The 25837-nt window shown below is 30.8% G+C and overlaps 2 protein-coding genes and 1 long non-coding RNA gene across 6 annotated transcripts in view; 2 read left to right on the plus strand and 1 right to left on the minus strand.

Annotated features, from left to right (window-relative positions):
- The window catches only part of LOC129943357 (dedicator of cytokinesis protein 3), a 49554-nt gene extending 24591 nt beyond the window's left edge, over positions 1 to 24963 (minus strand). For both annotated transcript variants that reach the window (XM_056052738.1, XM_056052737.1), the window contains exons 1-3: positions 24565 to 24963; positions 8626 to 8867; positions 8412 to 8560 (exon numbers count right to left, since the gene is read on the minus strand). In XM_056052738.1, coding sequence (XP_055908713.1) covers positions 8412 to 8560; positions 8626 to 8867; positions 24565 to 24598 — 425 coding nt within the window. In that variant the 5' untranslated portion in view covers positions 24599 to 24963. The remainder of the gene's footprint in view (positions 1 to 8411; positions 8561 to 8625; positions 8868 to 24564) is intronic.
- LOC129943358 (innexin inx3) lies at positions 33 to 5783 on the plus strand. 3 transcript variants are annotated; one of them, XM_056052740.1, is made up of 6 exons: positions 33 to 277; positions 1199 to 1397; positions 4168 to 4376; positions 4440 to 4900; positions 4960 to 5113; positions 5179 to 5783. In XM_056052740.1, the coding sequence occupies exons 2-6, from the start codon at positions 1235 to 1237 to the stop codon at positions 5359 to 5361; spliced, it is 1170 nt and encodes a 389-aa protein (XP_055908715.1). In that variant the 5' UTR covers positions 33 to 277; positions 1199 to 1234; the 3' UTR covers positions 5362 to 5783. The 3 variants fall into 3 exon arrangements, with proteins under 3 accessions (XP_055908715.1, XP_055908714.1, XP_055908716.1); XM_056052739.1 differs by having other exon boundaries at positions 33 to 189; XM_056052741.1 differs by lacking the exon at positions 33 to 277 and adding an exon at positions 578 to 792.
- LOC129943359 (uncharacterized) lies at positions 12920 to 13399 on the plus strand. Its single transcript, XR_008781227.1, has 2 exons — positions 12920 to 13104; positions 13168 to 13399. It is a non-coding gene; the product is annotated as an uncharacterized LOC129943359 (long non-coding RNA).
- Positions 24964 to 25837: the final 874 nt, after the last annotated feature.

Consider the following 25837-nt stretch of genomic DNA (forward strand, 5'->3'; position numbering starts at 1 on the left):
GTGGCTTGGATTGAATACTTTTATAGGTTTAGTGTTTAGTCTTTCCTTGCTGGTTCGGATATCGGGTCTAACATCACTAAGCAGCTGCAATAATTTTATTTTACCAGTTAATTTGTGTCGCCTTCACGGCTGAATCATTTTTGTCTTCTCTTTTTTTTGACATTTAACTAAAAATAATCTTAGTTTTATGTAAGATATCTGCAAAATATTAATTATTTTATTATATTCAAACACAGAATGTACTTTCCTTAAAGGTTGACTCATTATTCGATTCTAGGTATTTCTTTTTCTTTTATTTTTGAAATTTATTCAAACAAAAAAATACCTGCATGGCAAGCGCATGAATCTTGAAAAACCAGTTTTACCTTTTGAATTTTTATGTATCTCAAGTCTCAACCACCGAATTGTAAAACTGGATACGTGGTGCTGAAGCTGATAGCTCAAATAATTGTGAACATTGTGATATTTTAAAAGAGAAAAATGTAAATATGTGTCGTATGAAAAAAAATACATACCTACAAATTATGATATATATTTTCCCGCCGGACAAGATTATGCTTATTTAAATAACCCTTGTGTCAGTGAATCATGTACATAAAAATACTCTCGTAACTCATACGCACTGTACCTTTGTACATATCTATGTATTTATTTATATACATCAATTTGAGTGTAATCCAGTGTGGTGTTATAAGTGATGAAAATTAGCAATTGAGTCGGGTTTTGGTTGAACTCGTGAAGTGTCGGGTGTAGCTATTCTTAAATACATACATATGTACATAAATATTGAAAGTATGCATTTTTGTTTTATAAACAAAAAATATTGAAAAATATAGAAAATAAAAACAAAGAAAATTTACATTTACAAATACGGATTTCTCGCTTCATTAAAAATTTGTTTTTCTCTTTTTTCTTTTAAGTTTTGCATACGAAATGAACAAAAAGAAAACAAACAAAAATATACATAGATTAGAATAAATTGGACACTTAAACATACGTAACGTGCCTATTTTAATTTTGATTAATCTTGAACTGAGAACAATTTAGTCGTACCTACATACATATGTATCTAATGAGTTTCATAAACCAAAAATAATAACTACCTACATAAAAGTGTTGTTTATTTCTTCGAATTTCGTCTGTGATTGTTGTGGAAGAAAATATAAATAATTTTGTTTAATTTTTGTTTACTTTACAGAAAATTAAAATTTGTTAAAACAAATAAACAAACAATATGGCAGTGATTGGAATGGTATCTGCCGTTTCCGGCTTCGTAAAAATAAGATATCTTTTGGATAGAGCAATAATAGATAACATGGTATTTCGATGCCATTATCGAATGACAACAGCAATACTTTTTGTCTGCTGCATTATTGTTACAGCAAACAACTTAATTGGTGAGTTATTTTTTAAAACTAATTTATTAGTGGGTGAAATTTTGAAAAAAAAATTTAAAATAAAGAAAATATTTGGCTCTTTTCTTTTCTTTACCGCAACACGAATTTTAATAAGCGTTTTTTGTATAGATATCTGCAAATAAATATGTAATAATTATCGCAATTTTAGAGCGAGGAAACATTTATTTTTAATTAAAATTCATTTTCAAAATTCACTTTTTTACATAAACATGCAAAGATATTTGATTTTGCCAGTTCTTTACTTTTTTTATTTAATTTTTTTTAATTATTTATAAATTTAAAAAAAATTCTTGAAAAACAAAAAAGAGATTTTATGTATTCTAGTGTTCAAATGCAAAAAGTACTTTGCATAAAACCAACTTCGCACCCACCACAAATCCTATACTGTGCCAAGCCAAGCCAAAAAAAAAACTTGTTTTAGAAGTGTACAGAGGCTCAAAAAAAAAAAGAAAATAAAAAAAAGTAGGGTTAAGTCCGAAACAGAAAATATTTTTATTGTTGATTGTGTTTGACCAATTCTTTATTGATTGTGTTGAAAATAGGCACATTTGATCTTTTTAGTTTGGGAATTCAGATAGAAAACTATTTAATTCTATCTCCCAACGTTTAGTAAGAATTCTTTACTTCTTCTCAACACCTGACGGCACTGACACCAATAAAACAAGAAGCATTAAAACTATTGAATTAAACAGAAAAAAAAAACAATATGCTACACCATATTTTTTGTATGACTTAATATTTTAAACATATTCTATAACAAACATAACCTAACTGGACAAAAAAGAAATGTTTGGAATGTTGATCTTCTGCTCACATGAAAACTAATTTTTTTAATCTTCTGCTCAGTCTTAGTAAATAATGAAAAATTAGGTGCCTACACAATTTTAAACATAAGAAAATGATCTGATTATTCCTTCTTTCTTCCATTCAAATTAAATTGTGGAGCTTACTAAGTTAGAATTTTGCAAGCTTTTTATTTTATTTTATTTATCAAAATTTAAGTTTAAGACTTTCAGACTTTGATATATGATTTTTATTTCAAAAAAGCAATACGCAATTAAATGTAGCGTACTGTGTTCTTTATATTCAGTTTTGTATTTACATACATACATTCAAAGCAGTTTTTTTAATTCATGATAATTTTTAATTTGAGTAGCGACATAAATTAATTAAAAGAAATTGAAATGGAAACCATAAGTTATTAGCTTATTTTGTTTTAACAGAAAATGTTCTTGCTTCGCTCTGGGCATTTTTCAGCATATCAAATTCGTTACTAAATATGAACTTCTAGGTCAAGAACCTAACATTTAAATTGACATGCGAAAATGATCTTTAGTTGTTGGCTTTATATTCTTAACCATTTATGCATTTTTTTAATGTTCAAGTTTAAATAGAAACAATGAAATCATTTCAAGAAAATAAAAGGTTCACTTGCTTCAAAATTAAGATTCGAATGCAATTTAATTTATTTTTCTCTGTTTTTCCAAAGTTTAAGATTAATTTTCTTTTTAAGTTTGAAAACCACAAATTATTTATTATAAGTTGCAATTTAACGAGAGGTGTAATTTACAATAAACTGCTTCTGGCAAAAGTATGTTTAACAGGAGAACATACGAATTTTAGTATAGGTGAGCAATGTCTTTTAGTATTGTCATAAGTATTAAAATAAGATAGATATTGTTGCCCAAAAATAATACACATTTGAAATAAGTACAAATTAGTAAAATATGTAAGTTTTTTTGTCGCTCATAATGACACATGAATTAAAATTAATAGTGGCCTTATTTATTTGGTTAAAAAATTGTATGTACTCATAAATTCAAATGTATCTTTTTTCCTCAATTAAAAATGTATAGTTAAGAATACAAGAAAACCTCATTTAATTCTGTGCAGTACACATAAATATCAAACCTTAATTATAAATTTCCATTTACAATCAGAATAAAAGTAGATGTCAACAAGAATAATCTTCTTTTTTCTAACGACTCGAATAAATGTTCATACATTTCTATACGTCGTTCATCTACAGAGACTTGGTCGGTTTTTAGACATTAATAATTTCATGTCAAAGAAAAAATGTTAAATTTTGTTTAGTGGTTTTTCTTTTGTAGTTAAAAATAAATATAATACTTATACTTTCTTCAGAAAAAAAATGCATTGTATTTATGTAGTTTAAAAGTGTTAATTGGAAGAAAACGTAACCTATATTTTTAAGTCACGAAATTTAAGTGCTTCAATTCGTCGTTTTACTTCATACGAGTAGTTGTTAGTTTTATTATTGGTGTCTCTGCGATCGATAATTTGGAAAAGCAATTCTGTAATGTAAAAGTTTTGGTTTCGATTTTCATATTAATCGAAAGTCCAAAGTTCGAAAATAAAACACGTTTTGTTATTATTTTTTTTTTCATTTTGAATAAAATACACTGCAGCACTTAGTTTAGTCTTGAATAATGTTTCATTATGCGCTCAAATTATCAAAATCAGAAAAAATAGCTAAAAGATATTTTAGTTTGAAGAGCAATTCGTCAGATCTGATAAACCATGTTAATTCGATACAAGCCTAAACAGCCAGTGAAGCAACTTTTAAACAAAAAAAATTTAAATTTAAATTTAACCAAATCTTTGAGGTCAAAGTTCAATGCACTAAATGTAAACTTAAGAAAAGAGTCCTTTCTTAACAAAAATATAGAACTATTAAACGTGAAAACATAAGTTTTATAATTTTTCTTTTTCTTACATTTTTTTTCAGGTGATCCAATAAACTGCATCAACGATGGATCAATTCCAATGCATGTGATTAACACTTTTTGCTGGATAACATACACGTATACTATACCGGGTCAACAACATAGGCAAATCGGCACTGACGTTGCCAGCCACGGCTTGGGAAATGAATATGGCGAAGAGAAGAGATATCACAGTTACTATCAATGGGTTCCATTTGTCTTATTCTTCCAGGTATATATATTATATAAGTGAATTATCTTATAAAATTGTATGCTAACTTATTTTATTTATTAGGGATTAATGTTTTATGTACCTCATTGGATATGGAAAAATCTCGAAGATGGCAAAATGCGTATGATTACCGAAGGTCTCCGTGGAATGATCACAATACCAGAAGATTATCGAAAGGAACGACAAAATAGAATAGTTCAATATTTTATCGATAGCCTCAACAGTCACAATGGATATTCTTTTGGATACTTTTTCTGTGAATGTCTAAATTTCGTAAATGTTATACTTAACATATTTATGGTGGACAAATTCCTTGGAGGTGCATTTATGACATACGGCACAGAAGTTATTAAGTTTTCGAATATGAATCAAGAGAATCGATATGATCCGATGATTGAAATATTTCCTAGATTGACTAAATGTACATTCCATAAGTATGGTCCAGGTGGATCACCACAGAAACACGATACTCTTTGTGTTTTGGCTTTGAACATTTTAAATGAGAAGATTTATATATTTTTATGGTATGCAAAGCTAATAATCTCGTAAAGTATTTTACTAATTTTTAATTTTCTCGTTCAAGGTTCTGGTTTATCATTCTTTCTGTAATTTCTGCAGCAGCTTTACTGTACTCGTTTGTGCTTATTTCGATGCCTACTACTCGTGAAACTGTTTTAAAGCGAAGATATCGCGATGGAACTGGCAAAGAAATTGAAGGACTAGTTCGCAGTATTGATGTAAACAATTATTTAACGTTTACTTAACATTTTTTTTAAACTTTTAAACTTTTTTTTTAATTTAGATTGGGGATTTCTTAATTTTGCACTTTTTAGGACAAAATTTGAACACAAAATCTTATACAGATATGTTGCAGGATCTTTGCAGTAAGATTGATTGCAACAGGACTCCATCAGCTCCATCTACATTGGAAATGCATCCAATTTATCCACAAGTAGATAAATTCAGCAAGGAAACTGAAACATAGATTATGAAACGTAAACAATTCCAGTATAAATTTAACTTATCATTTAAATGAATAAATCAATATTTTTTTTTCTTAATAAGTAACGAAATTTTACTAAAATTAAAGACAAAAGACTGTTTTAGACGATTGAATAAAAACGCCATTTTTTGAAACTATCATAAAAGTATAACAATGCTTAGCCATTTACGCATGTCAATGATTAGATACATAATAATTGTATAATTAAACTATTCGATTGGTTAAAAAACAAAAACAAACTATAATTGTTTTTTCTTAAAATAAGTTCATTTCTATCAATTTATGCAATATTATAATCAAAATTAAGTAAGCGCATCAAAACATTTTATTTTAAAGTTGTTTGTAACTTAATTAATTGGTTAACAATTATATTTTGAATTAAATAAAAGCTTGTGATTTCCTAATTTCTTTTTTGTTGTTGGCAATAATAACAAAGTTAAGACGGATTAAGTTAAAGACAAAGCTGGGAAAAGCAAATACACAAATTCAAAAGTTACGAATTACCAAAGGTAAGAACAATTAAAGATGCGACAGTCAAATATACCAACACCAAATATATAGAAGTCGATTACATGGAAAAGAACTATACAAAAACCAAATACATGAAAACAAAACAAGTGAACAAAATATATAAAAACCAAACCTTGATTGGTGCGATCTTGATTTTTGAAGTATTCTTTTTTATGTATCAAAAAAAATTATATTGTGCAATTCCAAAAACTGTTTTTCATTAATATTATTAGATTTTGATGTAAACTACTTTTTCATAAGATATTCGGAGCTCAAAGCCCCGAATCTTTAGAAAGCGAAAAAGATTTTTCCACTTAACATACAACTTTGATTTTTTAACTGCTCCTTTTCTCGTGACGCAATTAGAAAGTATTTCTTTTTTACTTTATTTCTAGTAGATTCTTTTGAACCACTAGCTTGGTCCGTTGAAATTAAAAAGTTCTCTATTTGGTAATATAAAGTTTGACTTTAGGATTAAGGATGTATGTATGAATGTATTTTATTAACAGTAATCGATAAAAACAGTAAGATATTTTTGCTACAATTCTTATTGTCAAATACAACAATATCAAATCTGGTTTATTATAGTCAATCTTGTTTCAGTGTTGTTTTTTTACGTTGCCAAAATTGTAAAACTCATACAATGCAGGAAAACTAAAAAGATTTGAATTTTGAAATACAGGCACATCGACATCAATCATCTCTGGTGTAACTGTTAAACATCTTTAGCTTTCTTAAATGAAAGCTGTTAAAACCATCACAAGTGAAATATAGCTCAACAAATTGTAAGGAATTCCCAAGAATATTGTATATGCAAATACTTTCGTTTCAATTTTGAACAGCATAAAGGTTTGAAGTTTTGAGTTATTATTAAATGCTCTTTCTTATTGCCTTTCGTTTCGATCTCTTTTGTAATTTTTTACTAGTTTTAAATATATTATAGTTTTGTAGCTATTGTATTTAAATAAATTCAAAATAATAAGACAATTAGGTTATCTAATTCTACCCAGACGGAGCTCCGTATTCCTTAACCACATGTGCCAAAAGTCAACTACTTCACTTCATCCTAATATTTTGAACAGAAGTAATATAACTTAAGGTCTTACCGGTGGTTTACGTAAGACATTAAAAATTATTCACCAAGCTCAAGAAGACGATGTAGACAAACAATTTCGCCTATCCGACCTCGACAAAGTGATTATAGCTATATGTCATCTGAAGTTCAACAAAGCTGTTAGAGCTAAAGTCATCACTGCCTAATTATTCAAAGCACCTGGCAATGACTCATATGCAAAATACATTTTTGGAAGAATACATGCCTCATGACCCTCTAAACTGATTCCTGGACATCGAATTCTCAAGCCTTCATGTGGCTTCAGACTAGGATAGTTCATCATTCGACAAATATTCATATTACGGCTGATCATGGGATATAGCCACAGACTTCAAATCGATACCATCAAGTTTTCATCAATTTCAAATCCGAGTATGACAGTATATATAGAAATTAACTTTACAGAGGAATGTTTAGTTTTTTAATCCGTTTCAAGCTTGTTTGTTTGGGAAGAATGACAATGTCGGAAGAGATCTCGCGTGATGTCAGTGGTTTTTCAGTATTGAGAGGAAAAGATGGGTTCAGCATTCAATGAGGGGAAGCCAAGTATATGGTGTCATCAAGAAAGGACAGTGCACGACGACTACTTGGACAAAACGTCACTGTGGACAGCTATAACTCTGAGGTAGTTGAGCACTAGCGATGAAATCAAACAAAGAATATTTCTTGTAAATCGCTGCTTCTTTGGACTTAGTAGACAATTGAGTAGTGAAGTCTTCTCTTGAGCAACTTAGTCACCATCTACATACAAGACACTCATCTACCCGGTTCTCATTTATGGCGGTGAGGCATGTGATTAAAACGTCTTAGAATGTTTTGAGAGAAATATTTTTCCATCGGTCCCGAATATAAAACGTATCAGTGACAGTGATATGATCAAAAGAATAAAAGTCCAAAGACTTAATAGCTGGGTTATAAAGAGCGAATGGGCATCCGGCCAGGAGTCTTTGAATTCAATCCCGAAGGACGGCGCAATGCAGAATAGAAAGATTGCAACTCAGATCGCGCATGCAAGTGGGTAAGGACCACAACCAAATTAAGTGCGAAATTGGAGGCAGCTAGTTAGGGACCAAGCTGGCTTGAGACGCATGTGGGTTGTTGTAATAAGTTAGTAAGTAACGAGCCCATAAGATATGTGAAAGCAGCTTAAGTACATCGGAGTTTTACCTCATTTTGAAGTTGCCGACTTGAATTCTATGAGTATGACATTTTGGGGTATCTGAATGGTTAAGATAATACAAAATTCGAAAAAATAGGAGAATTATCGCGCCTTCGATCAGCGATCAACGAGTAGTTGTAAATAAATTTAATAGAATATTTAAAAAGCCCGAAAATAACGTACGTACTTAGAAGTTAAATTATTACTACAAAACCTTTCGATTATCTGTAGCTAAAAATTAACACTTACCGATTTCCCCAATCGATTTTAGACACCACAATCATTTGTAGTTCAAGAGTCTGATCCTGTGTAAGAGTAGCACCAAGCAATTCCTTTCGACTTTCTAGTATTGAACGCATCACTTTAAGTAACGTATTGAATTTGTATGTTTCTCTATCCTGTGAAGCAAATGGATCAAAAACGGATAATATTTATTTTTTAAAAATATAATTCAATTTATTACCACATATAACTTTTTCCATATTTCATACCACTCTCGTAGGACTTGAGTGCATTCACTTACAACGGGATCGATTTTTGAAAGATCTTTTATGTGAATATAGGATTTGGGAAACAATCCCACAGCTCTTGATTTTCGTGGACATGTTCCACGATACCACTCACCACATTCTTCTAAGATTTCAACAGAATCGCCAACATCCAATGGTAAACCGTAACGCACTTCACCATGCCAGTTGTGGATGGCTAAAAAAATAATTCAAAATTTTGTTAATTTATTCAAATACATTTTATAAAACTTTTTAAAATGTTAATAGGTAAGCGTAGACGCATTCGGGAAACCTACTTTCATTATTCTAACTTGTTAAATGTTATATTTTATTTTCCAATTGAATTATTGTATAAATATTCATTTATTTATAGATGTAGTTAGTTAGAATAGTTGTTTACAATTATAAAAATTTTCTCAGCGAAGGTATGAAAACTATTCCATTTTAATTTGTACGCACATAAATAGTGAACATTGAAGCGATTTTTACTTCCGACACATATGTAGGAACTATGTATTTATATGGCAAGTTTTGCATTCGTAAGAAAATTTGAATCAAACATGACATTACGATGGTAGAAAAAGTGGGTCCCTTCATTCCATCTTATCCTCTGTCTGTCTGTCCTGGCCCCTAAAGCTTAAACCCTTGTGCTGATTGAAACTAAGCCCATTAGCTTACGGCGTTTTTTGTCATTTTTAATATCAAAAATAACAGCGATCCCCATACAAATTTGTTGATGTAAATTCGAATTCGTAGTACCCGTGGCATAATGGTTAGCGATGGACCGTCATGCGAGAGGTCTTGGGTTCGATCCCTGCCTATGCCAACTAAAGGTTTTTTCACCGGTACTGCCTCTTGCGAGGAATAGACAAATTCTCGAAGAGTAATTCTTGTCATGAAAAGTGCTTTGGTTGAGAGTTGTTAGTCACTCGGCTCTAGTTCTGTTGCGCCACCCAATTTATTTATTTATTTTAAATTCGAAAATTCGATTTTTTTTTTCAAAAATGAACCGATAGATTTTTTTAGAACTTTCTCTAATTTTTTTCTTAATTGAGCTTCTTTCTACAAGAAAAACATATTTTGGTATTGCTCCAGAAGGGTACCCCTCATAAAGCCGTTATTTTGTTTTCAAATTTTCTCAAGAACTTAATCAACAGATTTCATTAATCTTGTCTTTCAATGCAAGCTCTTGTCGATGGTCAAGTTTTCAAACTGATGATGATTTTTCATGATCGAAAACGTCATTTTCGCATTTAAATTTTTGAGAAAAATTTATTTTGCAGGTATTGCAGCGGGGCAATATATTTCTTTCAAAATTGATTTTCTGTTGAATAAAACATTTAAGATCGTAACAAATTAAAGAAATCTATATTTTGAAGTTTATATAAATGTCCCAAAAACAGCAAAAATTACACTTTTGTTAAACTAAAGGCTAATTAGAAAACACAATGCACGTTTCATATCTATTAATATAAACGCTTTGAATCTCTTGAGAACTGAAGTGAAAAGAGATTCCGAAAAGTGTAATTTGTGACTGCCACACAAAAGTTTCTTCCCAGCTTATTTGTTTGCCTTAGTTTGTTTTTATTTTATATTCAATAAAAATTATGTACTTAAATGCACTTATTTCTTTAAATTCAAGAAGCAAACATTTTTCTCTCTACAATTTTAAAGTTTCGTTGAATTCTTTAAAATCAAAATATTTTCAAGCATCAGCTCCAAGCTCCGAGTAAGCAGACTGATAGCGATAGACTCCCGAAAATTGAGTCCGAAAAAACTACGTCCAAAAAACTAGAAAATTCTTGATATATTCTTTCTCATTTTCTGGAAGAAAGCAAAGTTTCAAAACAATTTCGCAAAGTTTCGAAACAATTTCGTATATTTCTCCATGAAAGCAATAGCAATATATTATTTTTATTTTTATTTTATTTTATTTTTTTTTGATTTAAGATAAAATCTGCAGATCTACATTTTTCGGCAGATTTAACCTTCTTTGCATCAATTCTAATACAATTTTAAAAATAAAATTAGCTGGGAATCTGACAGCTCTACCGCTCTTGTAAGCACGTACACGAAGTTACTCTAATTCAAAGACAAAAAAGGACCATTCCAATCGTGTTCCATACGCAACTAAACAAATCAATTTTTAAAAGAAATATGAATTTATCCTTGTAAAACCCTATAAGAATACTTTTTTAAATTTCTGCATTTAATATTTGATTCAGTTATGAAAGCTCAGTTTAAAAAAAAACAGCAAAGTTACAACCGGACTAGGTACTAACTTATATATATGTAATTGTAGTATTCTAACCTTTAAAAACTGTCTTAATGAACTACAAACAAGAAGACATTGTTTGAACTCGTACATATTTATAAACTTAGCAATTATAAGTAGCACTATTTCTTTTTACATAAACAAGCCAACATCCGTTTTTAGGTCACTGACAAGTTACTTGTACTTGTACAAGAAGTTTCTACGCAATACAGTACATATTTCAGTTTAAGACTAAAGTAGAAAACTAAAAAGAATATATGTATTGTTGTGCCTTCTTAAATAGGTACGTACTTTAGTTTGTAAGTCATAACTTATGTCACATAAGCATCTAAGATGCTCCATTAAATAAAAAACACTTGAACTCTTTATTTCTTCCGTTTGTGGGCAAATTCACATAATGTATTATATACCTAAGTCTGTGAATACGAATACAAAAACTACTGACTTTGTGCTTTTTATATAGCTATCTAAATATACCTCATATTTCTACAACATTTCGTAGGTCTTTTTCATATGTTTATTGAACTTAAAAAATATTGTGTGCCTAAATCGACGGAAACCATTGTTTCTTGTCATATAAGAATTTACAAAACGCCAACACTCCGCATCATTTGATAAAGTATCTAGAATTTGTATCACAGTTTATGAGTGAAAAACAACCTATTCTTTATTTGATTTGTTTTTATAAATTCAAGGGGAATATCATTAATTCGGATCGTTCTTACAAAGATTTTAAAAAAGTAATAAAGTGCGAGTATATATGAAGAAAAAAAATGGTTGTGCAGAAAATAACGCAAATTCACTTAGCTTAGCATTTAACTTTCGAAGAAGTTTTGTCATTTTGTTGACTACTTAAATATAAATTCATTTTTATTACAACCTATGCATTTTAACACGTCTAGCGTCATGTGTTAGCCCGCAAAAAAAACAGACTTATTTATTTAAAATATCCGAAAGTCAGAAATCATATGGATTTAGAAAATAGCTAAAATTTAAAGTATGTATGTTGTGATTTTCATTTTAGAAAAATGTTTAGAGATACTCGTATTATGTATGTAGATACTAAAATTTTTCCAGATGTTTGTTTGTTTAAGACCAGATATTCCCTACGATACAATTATATTGTCCTCCTAAGACGTCAGCTAGAAACCTGAAACTTTTAACAAAAATCCTTCAGTTCATTAGGGCTAAATATCACTTTCCAGACACACAGACGAAATGTTACAAATACAAGTCCAAAATCGCAGGATTTATATATATAAATTCATAAATTCTGTAAATAGTTCACCTTGAATCACGAATATGCACGCAAGTAAAATAAAGAATTTATAAGTACATACTATTTAAATGATATAAGACTATAGTTAAATGGGACTAAAGAAATGAAATTATTATTTTTTAATTAAACTATTCTACAGTTACCTACTCTAAACAGATATATGGTCTAATGGTGGAAACTTGATACAAAATATCTTTTCATGTTCTTGGTGGTTAAAGCTTCTATTATTCTCTTTTAAAACCCATGTTTATTTGTATAATATAAAAATGTCCGAATTTAAGAAAAACTGATCAAAATAGAAAGGAATTCAGGAATAAATTGAATTAAGCGTACGAAGTATCCGAAGCATGATGGTTAGTGCGTTGGACTGTCAAGCCAGAGGTCTTGGGTTCGATCCATGGTATAAAGAATACAAGGTATTCTTGACAGTTCTGGTCGACTGAATCGTGACGTCATTGCGAGTGAATTTTCTTATTTATAATGTTCTTTGATATTCTTTGGTTCACAATCGGCAGATCGAAAAAAAACTAAACAATAATTTATTTGTTATTGAGAATTGAAATATTCATAGTTTAGTTCATTTATATTATTGTATGTTCTGCAAAACCAGCATCACCTCAAATTGATTGTGTTAAAAAGGTCCTTAGTGATTCCTAAGTGTTTAGTTAATCCCTGACCTATTGTATATTTTTTGGTTGAAGAAGAGTTATTACGGTAGATATTGTTAATTTTGATTAATGTTTAAATATCTATAGTTTTAGATGGCCAAACATTTCATGAAGCCAAAGTGCGAACGATTATTGAACAAAAATTAACAGGATTCAAATTGCTTCAATTGAAATTATCTTGTGGTTATTTGATGAATTTGATCTTCTCAAGGTATAATAAATAATTAAATTTAATAATGAAACTCTATTTACACCAATTTTGTTTGTTTGGTAGAATTTACAATCAAGAATGCCCTTGAACAAGGTTACCAAGTCAACAGATATTGGAATTGTAGCCACACCGGAAACTTGTAGAATATGTGTATATAGGAAAGGAAAAGAGGAAATCGAAAGTAAAGAAATCCCATTTTCTTGTAAATATTTAGTGGGTGAATTGAGTTCGGTTTTCAATTTCTATAGATGTTAAACTTTGAAATAAAAAGATAAAATAGGTATTTCTCTTTTAAGTAATAGTTTTTATTTTTTTTGTACGTTTGTTTCTTTTTTTCGTTATTAATATTTTTTAAAGACTATTCTAAAATAAAGTCTACATCTAAAGAACAAAAGTTCAACTTTTTCAGGTAAATTTACATCATCACAGTTTGTTAAGTGGAACTTTTAGTAATCACTTATCATGCATCTTATTGGTTTTAATAAATATGTATGTTTTCAAGAGCAACAATTTTGTCCATAAATTCATAATTCGATCGCACACATGAATGGTTGAGAGTTGTAAGTCACTTAGCCCTTGTTCTCAACGAACTTTTGCGCCACCCAATTTATTTATTTTATTAGCGTAGGAAGGTATATGCACTTACTATTCACGTATGCAAATATATTTAAAAGGTATTTCTGGCAAAATTGTATCTCCAGCTACAATGACCAATGAAATATGTAGTAGTGATTTTTCAAGTATGTATATTCAATTTGGAATAAAATTAACATGTTTAATTTTGTCATTTTTATTTTATAAACATTTTCTTTATTTTATTAAGAGGTTAATCCTATTTTTCTATGGAGTTGATCCTACAATCTACAAAATATTATGCGTTGATACGCAGACGGTGAGATGCCACTCAAATAAGGATATTCCAATAAAATAGGGACTCAAAGCACACAGAAGGAAAACCATAGTAATAATTTCACCTTATGGTGCGGTCTGCTCAGTCTCTCGGTCTAAATCTAATACAGAATCCAAAAACTTTACGACTCCATGCAACTCTGTTGTTCTGCGGACTTACAGACAAATATTACTAACTTACTTATTTTACTTATTTAAAAAAAATGTTGATAAAATGAAAATAAAAAAAAAATAATCAAACGCAACACATTTTATTGCACAAAGCTATATAAAGGGTGATTTTTTTGAGGTTAGGATTTTCATGCATTAGTATTTGACAGATCACGCGGGATTTCAGACATGGTGTCAAAGAGAAAGATGCTCAGTATGCTTTGACATTCATCATGAATAGACTTACTAACGAGCAACGCTTGAAAATCATTGAATTTTATTACCAAAATCAGTGTTCGGTTCGAAATGTGTTTCGCGCTTTACGTCCGATTTATGGTCTACATAATGGACCAAGTGAGCAAACAATTAATGCGATTGTGACCAAGTTTCGCACTCAGTTTACTTTATTGCACATTAAACCAACCACACGAATGCGTACAGAAGAGAATATTGCGTCTGTTTCTGAGAGTGTTGCTGAAGACCGTGAAATGTCGATTCGTCGCCGTTCGCAGCAATTGGGTTTGTGTTATTCGACCACATGGAAGATTTTACGCAAAGATCTTGGTGTAAAACCGTATAAAATACAGCTCGTGCAAGAACTGAAGCCGAACGATCTGCCACAACGTCGAATTTTCAGTGAATGGGCCCTAGAAAAGTTGGCAGAAAATCCGCTTTTTTCTCGACAAATTTTGTTCAGCGATGAGGCTCATTTCTGGTTGAATGGCTACGTAAATAAGCAAAATTGCCGCATTTGCAGTGAAGAGCAACCAGGAGCCGTTCAAGAACTGCCCATGCATCCCGAAAAATGCACTGTTTGGTGTGGTTTGTACGCTGGTAGAATCATTGGACCGTATTTTTTCAAAAATGCTGTTGGACGCAACGTTACGGTGAATGGCGATCGCTATCGTTCAATGCTAACAAACTTTTTGTTGCCAAAAATGGAAGAACTGAACTTGGTTGACATGTGGTTTCAGCAAGATGGCGCTACATGCTACACAGCTCGCGATTCTATGGCCATTTTGAGGGAAAACTTCGGAGAACAATTCATCTCAAGGAATGGACCGGTAAGTTGGCCACCAAGATCATGCGATTTGACGCCTTTAGACTATTTTTTGTGGGGCTACGTCAAGTCTAAAGTCTACACAAATAAGCCAGCAACTATTCCAGCTTTGGAAGACAACATTTCCGAAGAAATTCGGGCTATTCCGGCCGAAATGCTCGAAAAAGTTACCCAAAATTGGACTTTCCGAATGGACCACCTAAGACGCAGCCGCGGTCAACATTTAAATGAAATTATCTTCAAAAAGTAAATGTCATGGACCAATCTAACGTTTCAAATAAAGAATCGATGAGATTTTGCAAATTTTATGCGTTTTTTTTTTTTTTAAAGTTCTCAAGCTCTTAAAAAATCACCGTTAACACAATGTTAACTGCGTCTTGCACTTAACAAAAGTTCTGAACTTATTAAAATTTGTGTTTAACACAAATAAATAATCAGGGATCATCTAGTGGCCGAAAAAATTGTTTATTACTCAATCGCTCTAATCTTTTCAATTTGTTTGAAATTATCTAAACAAAAAATAAGTTTTTAACTCCTAGTGTTTATAAAGTTTCTATATTCTGCACAATCCCCGCAACTAGTATTCAATTTGCTAATCTGTAGTGTATTTGCGTGTACCTATAAAAAAAAGCAATACAATAAAAGAATTCAAATCCAACAAAGCGAACAAGAACTCATGTGGACAAAATATTATTTTCACTTAGTCAGTAACATACACGATATTATATATTCCATGCACAAACATCAGATAGCTTGAGAGCAAGAAAGAAAAAACAAAACAGACACTGTTTCCTGTTTAGTTGCGCGCCTTCCCCTTTTATCAAAGTGTGCATTTTGTTGGCATACTGATAGCTATATAAATGTATATATATATAGAGTTTTATCTACAATCGGTAACTACCCCTGAGGAGTTTTCAAATATCATAATTCCAATACAAATAGTTATCTAGTTTTTTGCAACTTTCAATTTCTAAGGTGAATGCTTTTGGAACAAAGAATCGTGTTAAATATAAATACAGAGTTAGCGCTAGCCAATCTTTTAGGTATATTACAAGGAAAAAATGAATAAGGCAACAGCGATTTAATTATAAATAAATTAATTAAATTAACTGTTACACAAAATTATTGTATACTTTTCAATGCATGCAATTAAATTTAAATGTGAACATAACAAATAGAAGATAAGTATAGATTTATTTTCTTAACAACTTGAAGGCATTGTTAAAATTCTATACAGAGACCATACGGCTTACTGCCATGAGTTCTTATAGAATATTCTAACTGGTTTAAGTAGTGATGTTAGTCGATAGTGATATGAAGTAAACATTAAAGAATACAAACATTATTGTAATACGACCCTTAAGTTTCAATGAATTAAAAAGGTGTGTATAGAAACCCCCGCAAATTTAATTATTTTCGGTTTAAATTAACTTAAATCCCCATCCATTAGGAATATTAAATTTTTAACCAAGTAAAAAAAAATGTATGTACATTATGTATGTTTAGTCCTATACTTTTATTATTTTGGTAGATTCCAAATATTGTGATTGGGCAGGTTCAGACGACATGAAAGACTTGAAAGTAAGGCAAGTTTGTAGCATCTAGCATCTGATAGGCCATCTGCCAAAAAATTGTGCAGGTTCAGACGACATAAGGGACTTGAATGTAAAGCAGTATTTACATGAGCGAAAAATGAATAACAAAATGTGAGTTTTGTAGTTGATACGAACTGTCAAACTTTATTCGTGTTCCACATTATCGACACTCGCGAAGAATAAAATAATCGCGCGTACTTAACCTACAAAAATCATTTTTGTTTTGGTTTCGATGGTGAAAGGTGTTCGGCTGTGGCTCGTTTGGCAACCAAGTTGTTCTTTACCAAGCTCAAAATGTAGTCAAATGTTTACTTTCACATCCTTAAATATGTAAAGAAATTGTCTGCATATTTTTCTAGTAGTATTATTAAGGAAACATATTTTCCTTCAATTTTCCGCATTAAATTTATTCACATGACATCTTTCGCATTTTCTCAATCGTTTGTTTTCAAAACAAAACACAATAATGAATTACACAAAAAAAAACAATTGTCAAAGTCAAACTTCATTCGCGACAAATTAAAAACTCTCATGTAAAAGAAATGTCAAAATCGACGAATATTCGTTCATTCGTTGGTCGTGCTCATGTGAATAGTGCTTAAGGCATTTGATTGGCCAGTCAGAAGTCAAGTCTACTTCTGTCAAATGACATTTGATCATGTCTGTTCATTCAACTGAAAGTTGAACTTTATTACTCTATGATTTATTTATTTTCTGCACAGCTTTATTTAATGTTTTGTGTTAAAGGGTTCCTTGTCTGTTTGTAAAAGAAATAAGTAGCATTTCATTACAGTACAAAATACAAATTGTGCTAGACTTGTTCCTTGCCTGAGGAGTGTTTTGTAGGCAGTAATGTATTTGGAAGTAGTAGTTTTTGTATTATGAACTTAAAGTAGAGGTTTGTGAAGTAAAGTTCTGAATTTGAAATTCATGAAACTTAAAAAAATAACTACATAGTTGCATTTTTTTAAAATTCACGTTTAAAGAATAGTTGACTGCAAATGAAGGCTCAACTTTCCATTACCGCAGCAAGTATTTCGACTCGCGGTTATTTTCATTTGATAGATATGTGCAAATAAATAATAACTATAGCAATTTTAGAGCGAGGAAACATTTATTTCTATTTTTAATTAATTTTTAAAGTACACTTTTTACATACAAAACAAACAAAAATGGTTGATTTTGTCATTTTTTCCCTGTTTTTTGGTCAGTGTTGCCATACTTGTTTTTTTGGATTTCTTTGATTTTAGTGCTCAAATGCAAAAAGTACTTTGCATATACCCAAACTCGCAACCACTCCAAATCCTATAGTGAGCCCAAGTAGGGGGTTGCAAGGGGGCAGCATGACCCCCTTACATACTTACAGTTGTGTTCATAAAAATAGCAGTGCTGGTCACATTTTATTAGATTGTCAATTATTTAAATAATGGAATTTCTTACAAAAAAAATTACCATGTAACTTGCATCAAACGGTATTTTGTATTCATATTAGAGACTTTTAGCTTGAAGTTATACCATACTTTTCCCGGTGAACATCATTTATTTCAAACTCTCTGGATAAAGAGTGTTCACAAAAATAGCAGTGCTTTTGATTTTATAATTAAAAAGTGTTAAAAACACTATACAAAAAAAAAATAAAAAAATTAATAAATATTAGCTCAAAAATAAAAAATGTAACGCCTTAAAATGGCAAAATTAACCGAAAACGCGAGGCCCAAAAACGATGACTACTGAAAGAACTGACAAAAAAATATCCAGTTAGCAAAACAGAACCCTTTCATAGGCTCTTGGAAAATAAGAAATGGACTTCAACTGTCTATTAACCGTGTAACAATACGAAGACATCTTTTATAAGTAAAGTTACCAGCCCAAAGTCCACGCAAGGTACCATTCTTGACGAAACGGCATGTGGCCAAGAGAATGGAGTTTGTTAAAACGCATATAGATTAGGCAAAAGAGAAATGGAGGAATGTTCTGTGGAGCGATGAAAGCAAGGTCGTCCTTTTTGGGTCCAAGGGTCGTCGGGAATATGTGACAAGACCCTAAAATGCAGAAATCGATACACGGTACACTATGAAAACAGTGAAGCATGGTGGAGGAAAAATTATGATATGGGCTTGCTTTTACGGGGTCGGGCCTATTTATCTTATCGGGGGTATAAGGGTTGCAAACGACTATGTGAAAATTCTCGAAGAGGTTATGTTACCCTATGCTGAAGACGAAATGCCGTTGGTTTGGGTATACCAACAAGACTATGACCTAAAGCATACGTCAAAAATGCAAAATCATGGTTTGCGCAGAAGAAGTTATCCGTTATGGAGTGGCCCGCTCAATCCCCCGACCTTAACCCCAAAACCCAAGAATTCGAAAGAATAGTAGAAAAAAATTTGTGTGATTCGTGGAACGCAATACCAGTCGAGAGGTGTCAGGTTTTAGTGGACTCGATGCCACGTAGATGCGAAGCAGTCATAAAAAACAATGGTTATGCAACAAAGTACTAACTGTAAGCTAACATTATTTGTATGCTATCATATAACTTATTACAGTTTTTCTTACTTCTTACGTAATAGATCCAGTACTTTGTCATGCACTACAAAGTACTTTATAAAACTTAGTTGTAGGTTCTACCAATATTATTTAATAATTGTTTTCCATTTAACGTACATGTTTTTTTAACTGCCCCTCCCGCCTAAACGGGGGGAGATAGACCCCCCTCCCATAGTAAAAAATGCTTGTTTTTAACTGTTCTACACAAATCCGTCATTAAACTTTGTCGCCTAAGTTTTAGTACTCTTGCCGTCAATTCGGAGTAATATAATGATAATGATAACCGATTTTTAGTTGTTGATTGACAATTATTAAAAGCAACACCTTACAATTATTAGTTTTTTTTTGAGTGATATTTCCTAGTCGCATAGTTTAAAGTTTTAATGACGTCTTTTGGCCATACAAGTCATAGGACTTGACATCGTTAGATATTTTTTTGTGGTTCTTCAAGAAAAACCGTGTACAATCACCGAACTTTAGATAAACATTAAAAACCAACATTACTCAAGTTATATTGGATTAAAACTTCCTACTTCAAAAGAATCCCATGCTGCTTACCTCCCCAAGGAAACGATTCAAATTGTATTATTTTGAACAGTTAATTGCCAAGTCTAAACTTTATAATGAAATAAAATGTTCATCAAAAATGTATCCTGTTTCATTTAGTTATAACTACTTTCGAAACAAAAAATAAGAAACCCTGCATATAAAGAAGGATGATTTTTAATTTGTTAGAACTTCAGCAGGTTAAAACATTAAAAGATATAACACATTGACATTAAGATGAAAAAGAGATTTCGATTTAAATTAAGGAAATTTTAATCTTTCGGAAGAGATAAATGTTTTCTTTAAAAAATTATATGTTACAAAATATCTGACAAGTGTCATATAACGCTAAAAAATCTACGAAGGTTTAAAGCTTAAGGTCAATTTAAGCTTAGGTTTTCAGTGTGGGGTTAGATGAAACTGATGAAATGTGTGCCTAACCAATGATTTAACTGATTTTAATCTTGCATCGCGGACTGTCTTTAAGCATTTACAGTAACAAAAAACAATCATGACAAAGAAAGTACCCAAAGAAGCTTAATAGTTTCTGGGTATTTCGTTGATGTTTTCTTTTACTTTTTTTCAAAACTCTTTTTAAAAATAAAGCAATCAAAATTTTTTCGAAAACTGATTTTGTGCAACTGTGCTCTTCTCCCTTAAATAATAAACGTTCTACAAAAGTCTCATTGTGGAAAAGATGAAAAATTAATAAAACTGTTAGTCTTTGTATTTCTTTTCTGATTTTAGAATCCATTAATACTAAAGTTGATTATTTAACCATAAAATAAAAATTTGGTTAGATAGTGAGAATTTCTTTCAAAATTTATTTTAATAGAATTTATTGTCAGTTAAACATCAAATTTTGCAAATTCAAGGAATGAGAATAACTTTAATATAGACTGATACCAATTATTTATATGTTTCTAAAGATTAGTGTTGAGTTGGCTTTCTGTTGTGCAGAAAAACAACTACCTACTATATAAAGGCCTTCAGCTTTTACATATTTTTCGCAAAGATTTAACTGTATAAAATCAAAATAATTTCTATATTAGTTCAGGTTCATCAACTTGTGCCGATATTTTGAATATCTGTAAAACAGCTTATTTAAAAAAATTGGAGTACACATTAATTTTGCGGATTTGTTTTTAATAATAATGAATGAGGAATTCCAGATTCCAGATTTCTGGAGCTATATTAGATTCCTGATTATAGCAACAGGATTATGAAAAATCAAGGACACGACCGTTCAATTCAAAAATTAGAAGAAATATATCCAAATATCGACCATACTCGTAAGACATCTATGAAATAGATAAATAATTTCCGGACATATTACCGGAAAGAGCTCAAAAAAGTGCAAAGCAGTCAGAAGTCACGTCCATAACCGGATGATGTTTAGGAACCGTCGTTATGGTATTTATCAACGCTTTCACGTGTTTTTATGCCTACTTGTCTAATTCTTTGCGGATAAATAGCTGTCATCAATTTAAAACCTTTGTAGCTATTTCCGCTGACCAAAAACCTTAAATCTATTCTAATTCTCTTAACAATTTTATTTGGCCAAGTTTTTGTCTTTTTAAATATATGCTCTTAGACCACGTTTTATTTTATGCACATTTTTTGTTTGTTTCAATGCAATCGCAAGCAATGTTTTGTATAAAGCAATTTTATTTTATTTACAGTGAGTGTCATTAATATTTGGCTTTTATTCTTAAACATACTTTTGTTGTTTTTTCGTAGTGAAAGTTGAATTGAGGTTTATTATTTGGTTATTTTATAAATTATAATACTAAATATTTCATTAAACAAATTTTTCAATCACTTAACTGCATTAAAGTATACAACGATTAACTGCATTAAGATATACAACGATAAACAACGCAAAAAGGACACATGTAAGCGCTTAATTAATATTCGGTTTTTGTTTTCTTTGCCGATTTTGACATTTGCTCCGATTAACAGTTTGTCTATTCAAGAGTACCGTTAAAATAAAATGTTAAGTAGACGTTTGCATACATTTTTAAAACGATTTAGTGTAAGATCGTTTGGTTTTATTTAAAAAGTTAATCATAGGGCGCAAAGGAAAAAATGCAAGCCTTGAAAAAAGAAACCTTGTTATTTTTCACCATAATAAAAGTGAAACATACAAAAAAAATTGCTGATATTTTAGACATGAAGCCAAATACTGTGGGTGATATTGTGTGGAGGTATAAAAGAGAAGGAAGGGTCGAACCAAAGAAGCAGATGGGTCAACTAAAAAAGTTAACAATGAAAGAGGAACGGCTTATAGTAAGAAAAATTAAAGCAAATACTAGTTTAAGTGCACCAAAAATTGTGCAATAAGTGTTAATGGAATGTATACAATGGTCAATTTGCTCTTTGGATCGGATGGAATAGTTATAGTATGGCGCAAGTCAAATGAAGAGCTTAAAAGCAGGAACACAAAGCAAACAGTGAAGCATAGAGGCGGGAACATCATGGTTTGGGGTGCATTTCAGCAAGAGGCATTTGAAATTTAGTATTCATCGACGGTATATTGAAAAAGGAATACTATTAGAGGATCCTAAAAGAAAATTTAAGGCAAAGTGCTGAGAAAATGGACATTTTAAGAAATTTAAAATTTTACCAGGACAAAGACCCGAAGCACAAGGCGTATGTTGTGAGGGAATGGCTTCTGTATAACTCTCCAAAAGTTATCGAAACACTTCCACAATTTCCAGACCTTATTACAATCGAGAATTTGTGGGATGAATTGGACGGTCGAGTTCGCGAAAACCCTGTCTCTTTAATAAGTGTACTAAAGCTTAGGCTTCAAGAAGAATGAAGCAAAATAGACATTGAATACCTTCAAACAATTTTAAAAAATATGCCTAAGCGATTGGACGGAGTTTTATTCATCAAGGGTATCCAACAAAATATTTAAATCAATACATATTCTCTAAAATAAAACTTTTAAAAACTGAGAACTGTAAAGTTAGTTTGTATAGTATTTTGCAAAAACCAACTTGGGTAAAATATCAATTTGCGCAGTTAATTTGTGCCCTGAATAGACGGCCTTATTTAATCCAAAAATTACCTATCTTTTAGTTTATTTAAGATTGAATTGTAAATAGAATATAAGAGTATTTAAAACTAATAATTAAATAACAAGTCAACCATTTTAAAAAAATACAAATTGGTCACTTTTGTTTAGAAAAAAAAAGTTTTGCTTCCTAATGCCCATTCATAAAAGTAATTTCTATTTATTGAGACATTGAACATAGTCAAAAGAAATATTTTTACTATATCATTATTTATTCTTCTTCTTTTAATTCAGTAAATTTAAATAATCTGTCTAGAAATGTTGAGGGCTCGTGGATTTAAATTACTATAGGCACCTACATAACTCCCTTTTAAGAAATTTTGATTTGATGGTTCAATTGCAAATTACTTCAACTGAAACATAATCTACTTTTCAATCAAAAATATTACAAATGTTTTTAAATACCCTTGTATCATCGTAAACAAATATGTATAAAACTTTTGCATACCTATGTATATAAAAACAAAGGAAACACATCTATTTATGTACATTTATGCATGGAACGTCTACATCATTATCTCATGTAAAACAGTGATTCATAAAACAATTTTCAGGAAAATTCAAATGGAAAATTTCTCAGCACAATATGTTTGTAGATAAAATAAACTTAACAATTTGTTGAGTTGTGTGCCAAAAAGCCTACGCATCTATTTACATATGGTGATTAAAAAATATGTCCATTATGATTATCAACTATGTATCTCGTTTCTTAAAACCTATAGAATTTGCAACATTTAACTTATAAATAAATAATAAACATAAATAATTTTGTATAGTGGCTTTTAATGCATTTCCAATTCGATAAAGTTCTTCTTTTCCTATTATTTGACTTGCGGTTTTCTATCGTACGTCTTCGGTTGTCAATCGTCTGCTTTGCATAGTTTTACCTCATATGGCCTTGTACTTCCGGTCAAAGTGTAAACGAACCAAAATATACAAACTCTGCAGCCAGTAGGAGATATGAACCGAACATTAACAAATGAACGTACATAAACATCGTACAGTGTGACGTGATTTAAGTATGTTGGCTGCATGCTGCATGCTAATCAGTCTCTCCATACTAAATCCTTTGTCCAAGACTAATTTAAATGGACAATATTTTAAATTGATTTGTTTATTTGGCGAAGTTAAGTTTTTTTATTTTTTAAATGGATAATTTTTCAACAAGGGATTGGCCCATAATCATGTTCTTCCTAAACTGAAGTAATTTATTAATCATACACCTACGCCCATATAGTATGTACACATATTCCTAGTTTAGATACAAATTCCCTCTTTTACATAAAATGAGGAAGGTAGGTATGTAGTTCTTTTTAGTTTTGTGCTAATGCATAGCCAGTTGGTTTAATAATCACAATAATAATGCCAATCAGAATAGGGAGAGAAGATACAAACAACAAACAAGTTGCAGTTGCAGACAAAGAAATTTCGCCTAATTGGTGAAAACACGGATGAGGGGTGACCCACCCGCCACCGCCACGAACCACGACGAACAGTCATTCTTCGGTATTAGAAGGAAGTAATTTTTCTTTTTCTTTTTTTAGTTTTAGGAATTTTTGAATTGCACTCACCGACTCCGTACTTATTGTTCGAGGGTATCCACATTTTCTTGCCAGATTTGGTGTTGATTGATTTAGCTCATTCAATAATTGTATGCAAACTAAAACTATAATTATTTATCTTATTCGGTACACAGGACAAGACACTCTTTCGCTATTAAAGCGGGGGTAGGTTAATTTTTGTTGTATTTATTAACACATTTTGTATTGGATTTGTTAACTTTAATTATTATCGGAGAATTTAAAATGGATCATTTCGCGATTTGGATTTCGAATTTATTGGGAGATAAAAACTCCTTATAATCAAATACACAAAACCCCTGGAAAAAAGAAACTACGGCATAATAACACAAAAATCAATAAAATCCCGTATAGTAAATAGACACCCAATTTTCTTCCACTTTCAATGACAGTACGTTCACAAATGTCAAAATAAATTATAACAGCGGTTATGTTCGACAACAAAAGCGAAAAAGATGCGATTCGAACATTGGGTAGAAACGAAATGGGATTTTGGATTGGAGTATTGAATAGAACGGAAAACGGATATGGAATGGTATTAAAGCCGGAACTTGAAGTTTCACGACTCTACGATCCGATGCAAATGGCCTTAGGAGGCAAAAGTATAAGATAATAGAAAATAATAGAAAATATACTAACTTTACCAATTCTCTACTCTCTAGCTATATCCTAATTACAATGCAAAAATTTTAACAAATCTTGTTGAATAGTTATTTGCAAAATAAATTAATGCAAATTCAAACGAGAGTTATATAAAATGTTTTAATAGTGGAGTTTATATAAATCAGTAAATTTTCGACAAAGTAAAAGGTAATGAGTAACTACGAGCTTCGTACCATACCTCAAACAAAAATTATTGTTTTATCTTTTTACGATTGATTTTTCAGTTAGAGGCCGATTAAAGATATAAACATTCTACATATATTTAATAAATATTAGTAAGATATTTATATTGAGCAAGTTCAGACGACATAAGGGACTTGAAAGTTTCTAGTATCTGAGTGGAAAGCCAAAAAATGTTCCAATTAATTAAGGCAACTTTAATGAAAAGTTAGTCAAGAAAAATCTCCCTAACTATCAAGTCAAGTCTACTTTTCCTTCCAGGTGCCTCTTCATGTTGAGGTTTGAAGTTATAAGGACCCCAAGGTATTTGTACTCTCGCACAGTTTCCACAGCATGTCCATTTTTCGTTTTTCGAGAGTCTGCCCCCTCCTCCTCTGAACACCATCATTTTATATTTTTGTAAGTTTACTACCAGATTCCA

Source organism: Eupeodes corollae, chromosome 1, assembly GCF_945859685.1.
Source record: "Eupeodes corollae chromosome 1, idEupCoro1.1, whole genome shotgun sequence".
Taxonomy (NCBI): Eukaryota; Metazoa; Arthropoda; class Insecta; order Diptera; family Syrphidae; genus Eupeodes; species Eupeodes corollae.

Excerpts from the sequence above, each read along its gene's own strand:
- LOC129943358 (XM_056052740.1), top strand. The coding sequence starts at position 1,235 with ATGGCAGTGATTGGAATGGTATCTGCCGTTTCCGGCTTCGTAAAAATA. Across the intron at positions 1,398-4,167 it reads TACAGCAAACAACTTAATTG|GTGATCCAATAAACTGCATC; the intron begins GTGAGTTATTTT and ends ATTTTTTTTCAG. Across the intron at positions 4,377-4,439 it reads CATTTGTCTTATTCTTCCAG|GGATTAATGTTTTATGTACC; the intron begins GTATATATATTA and ends TTTATTTATTAG.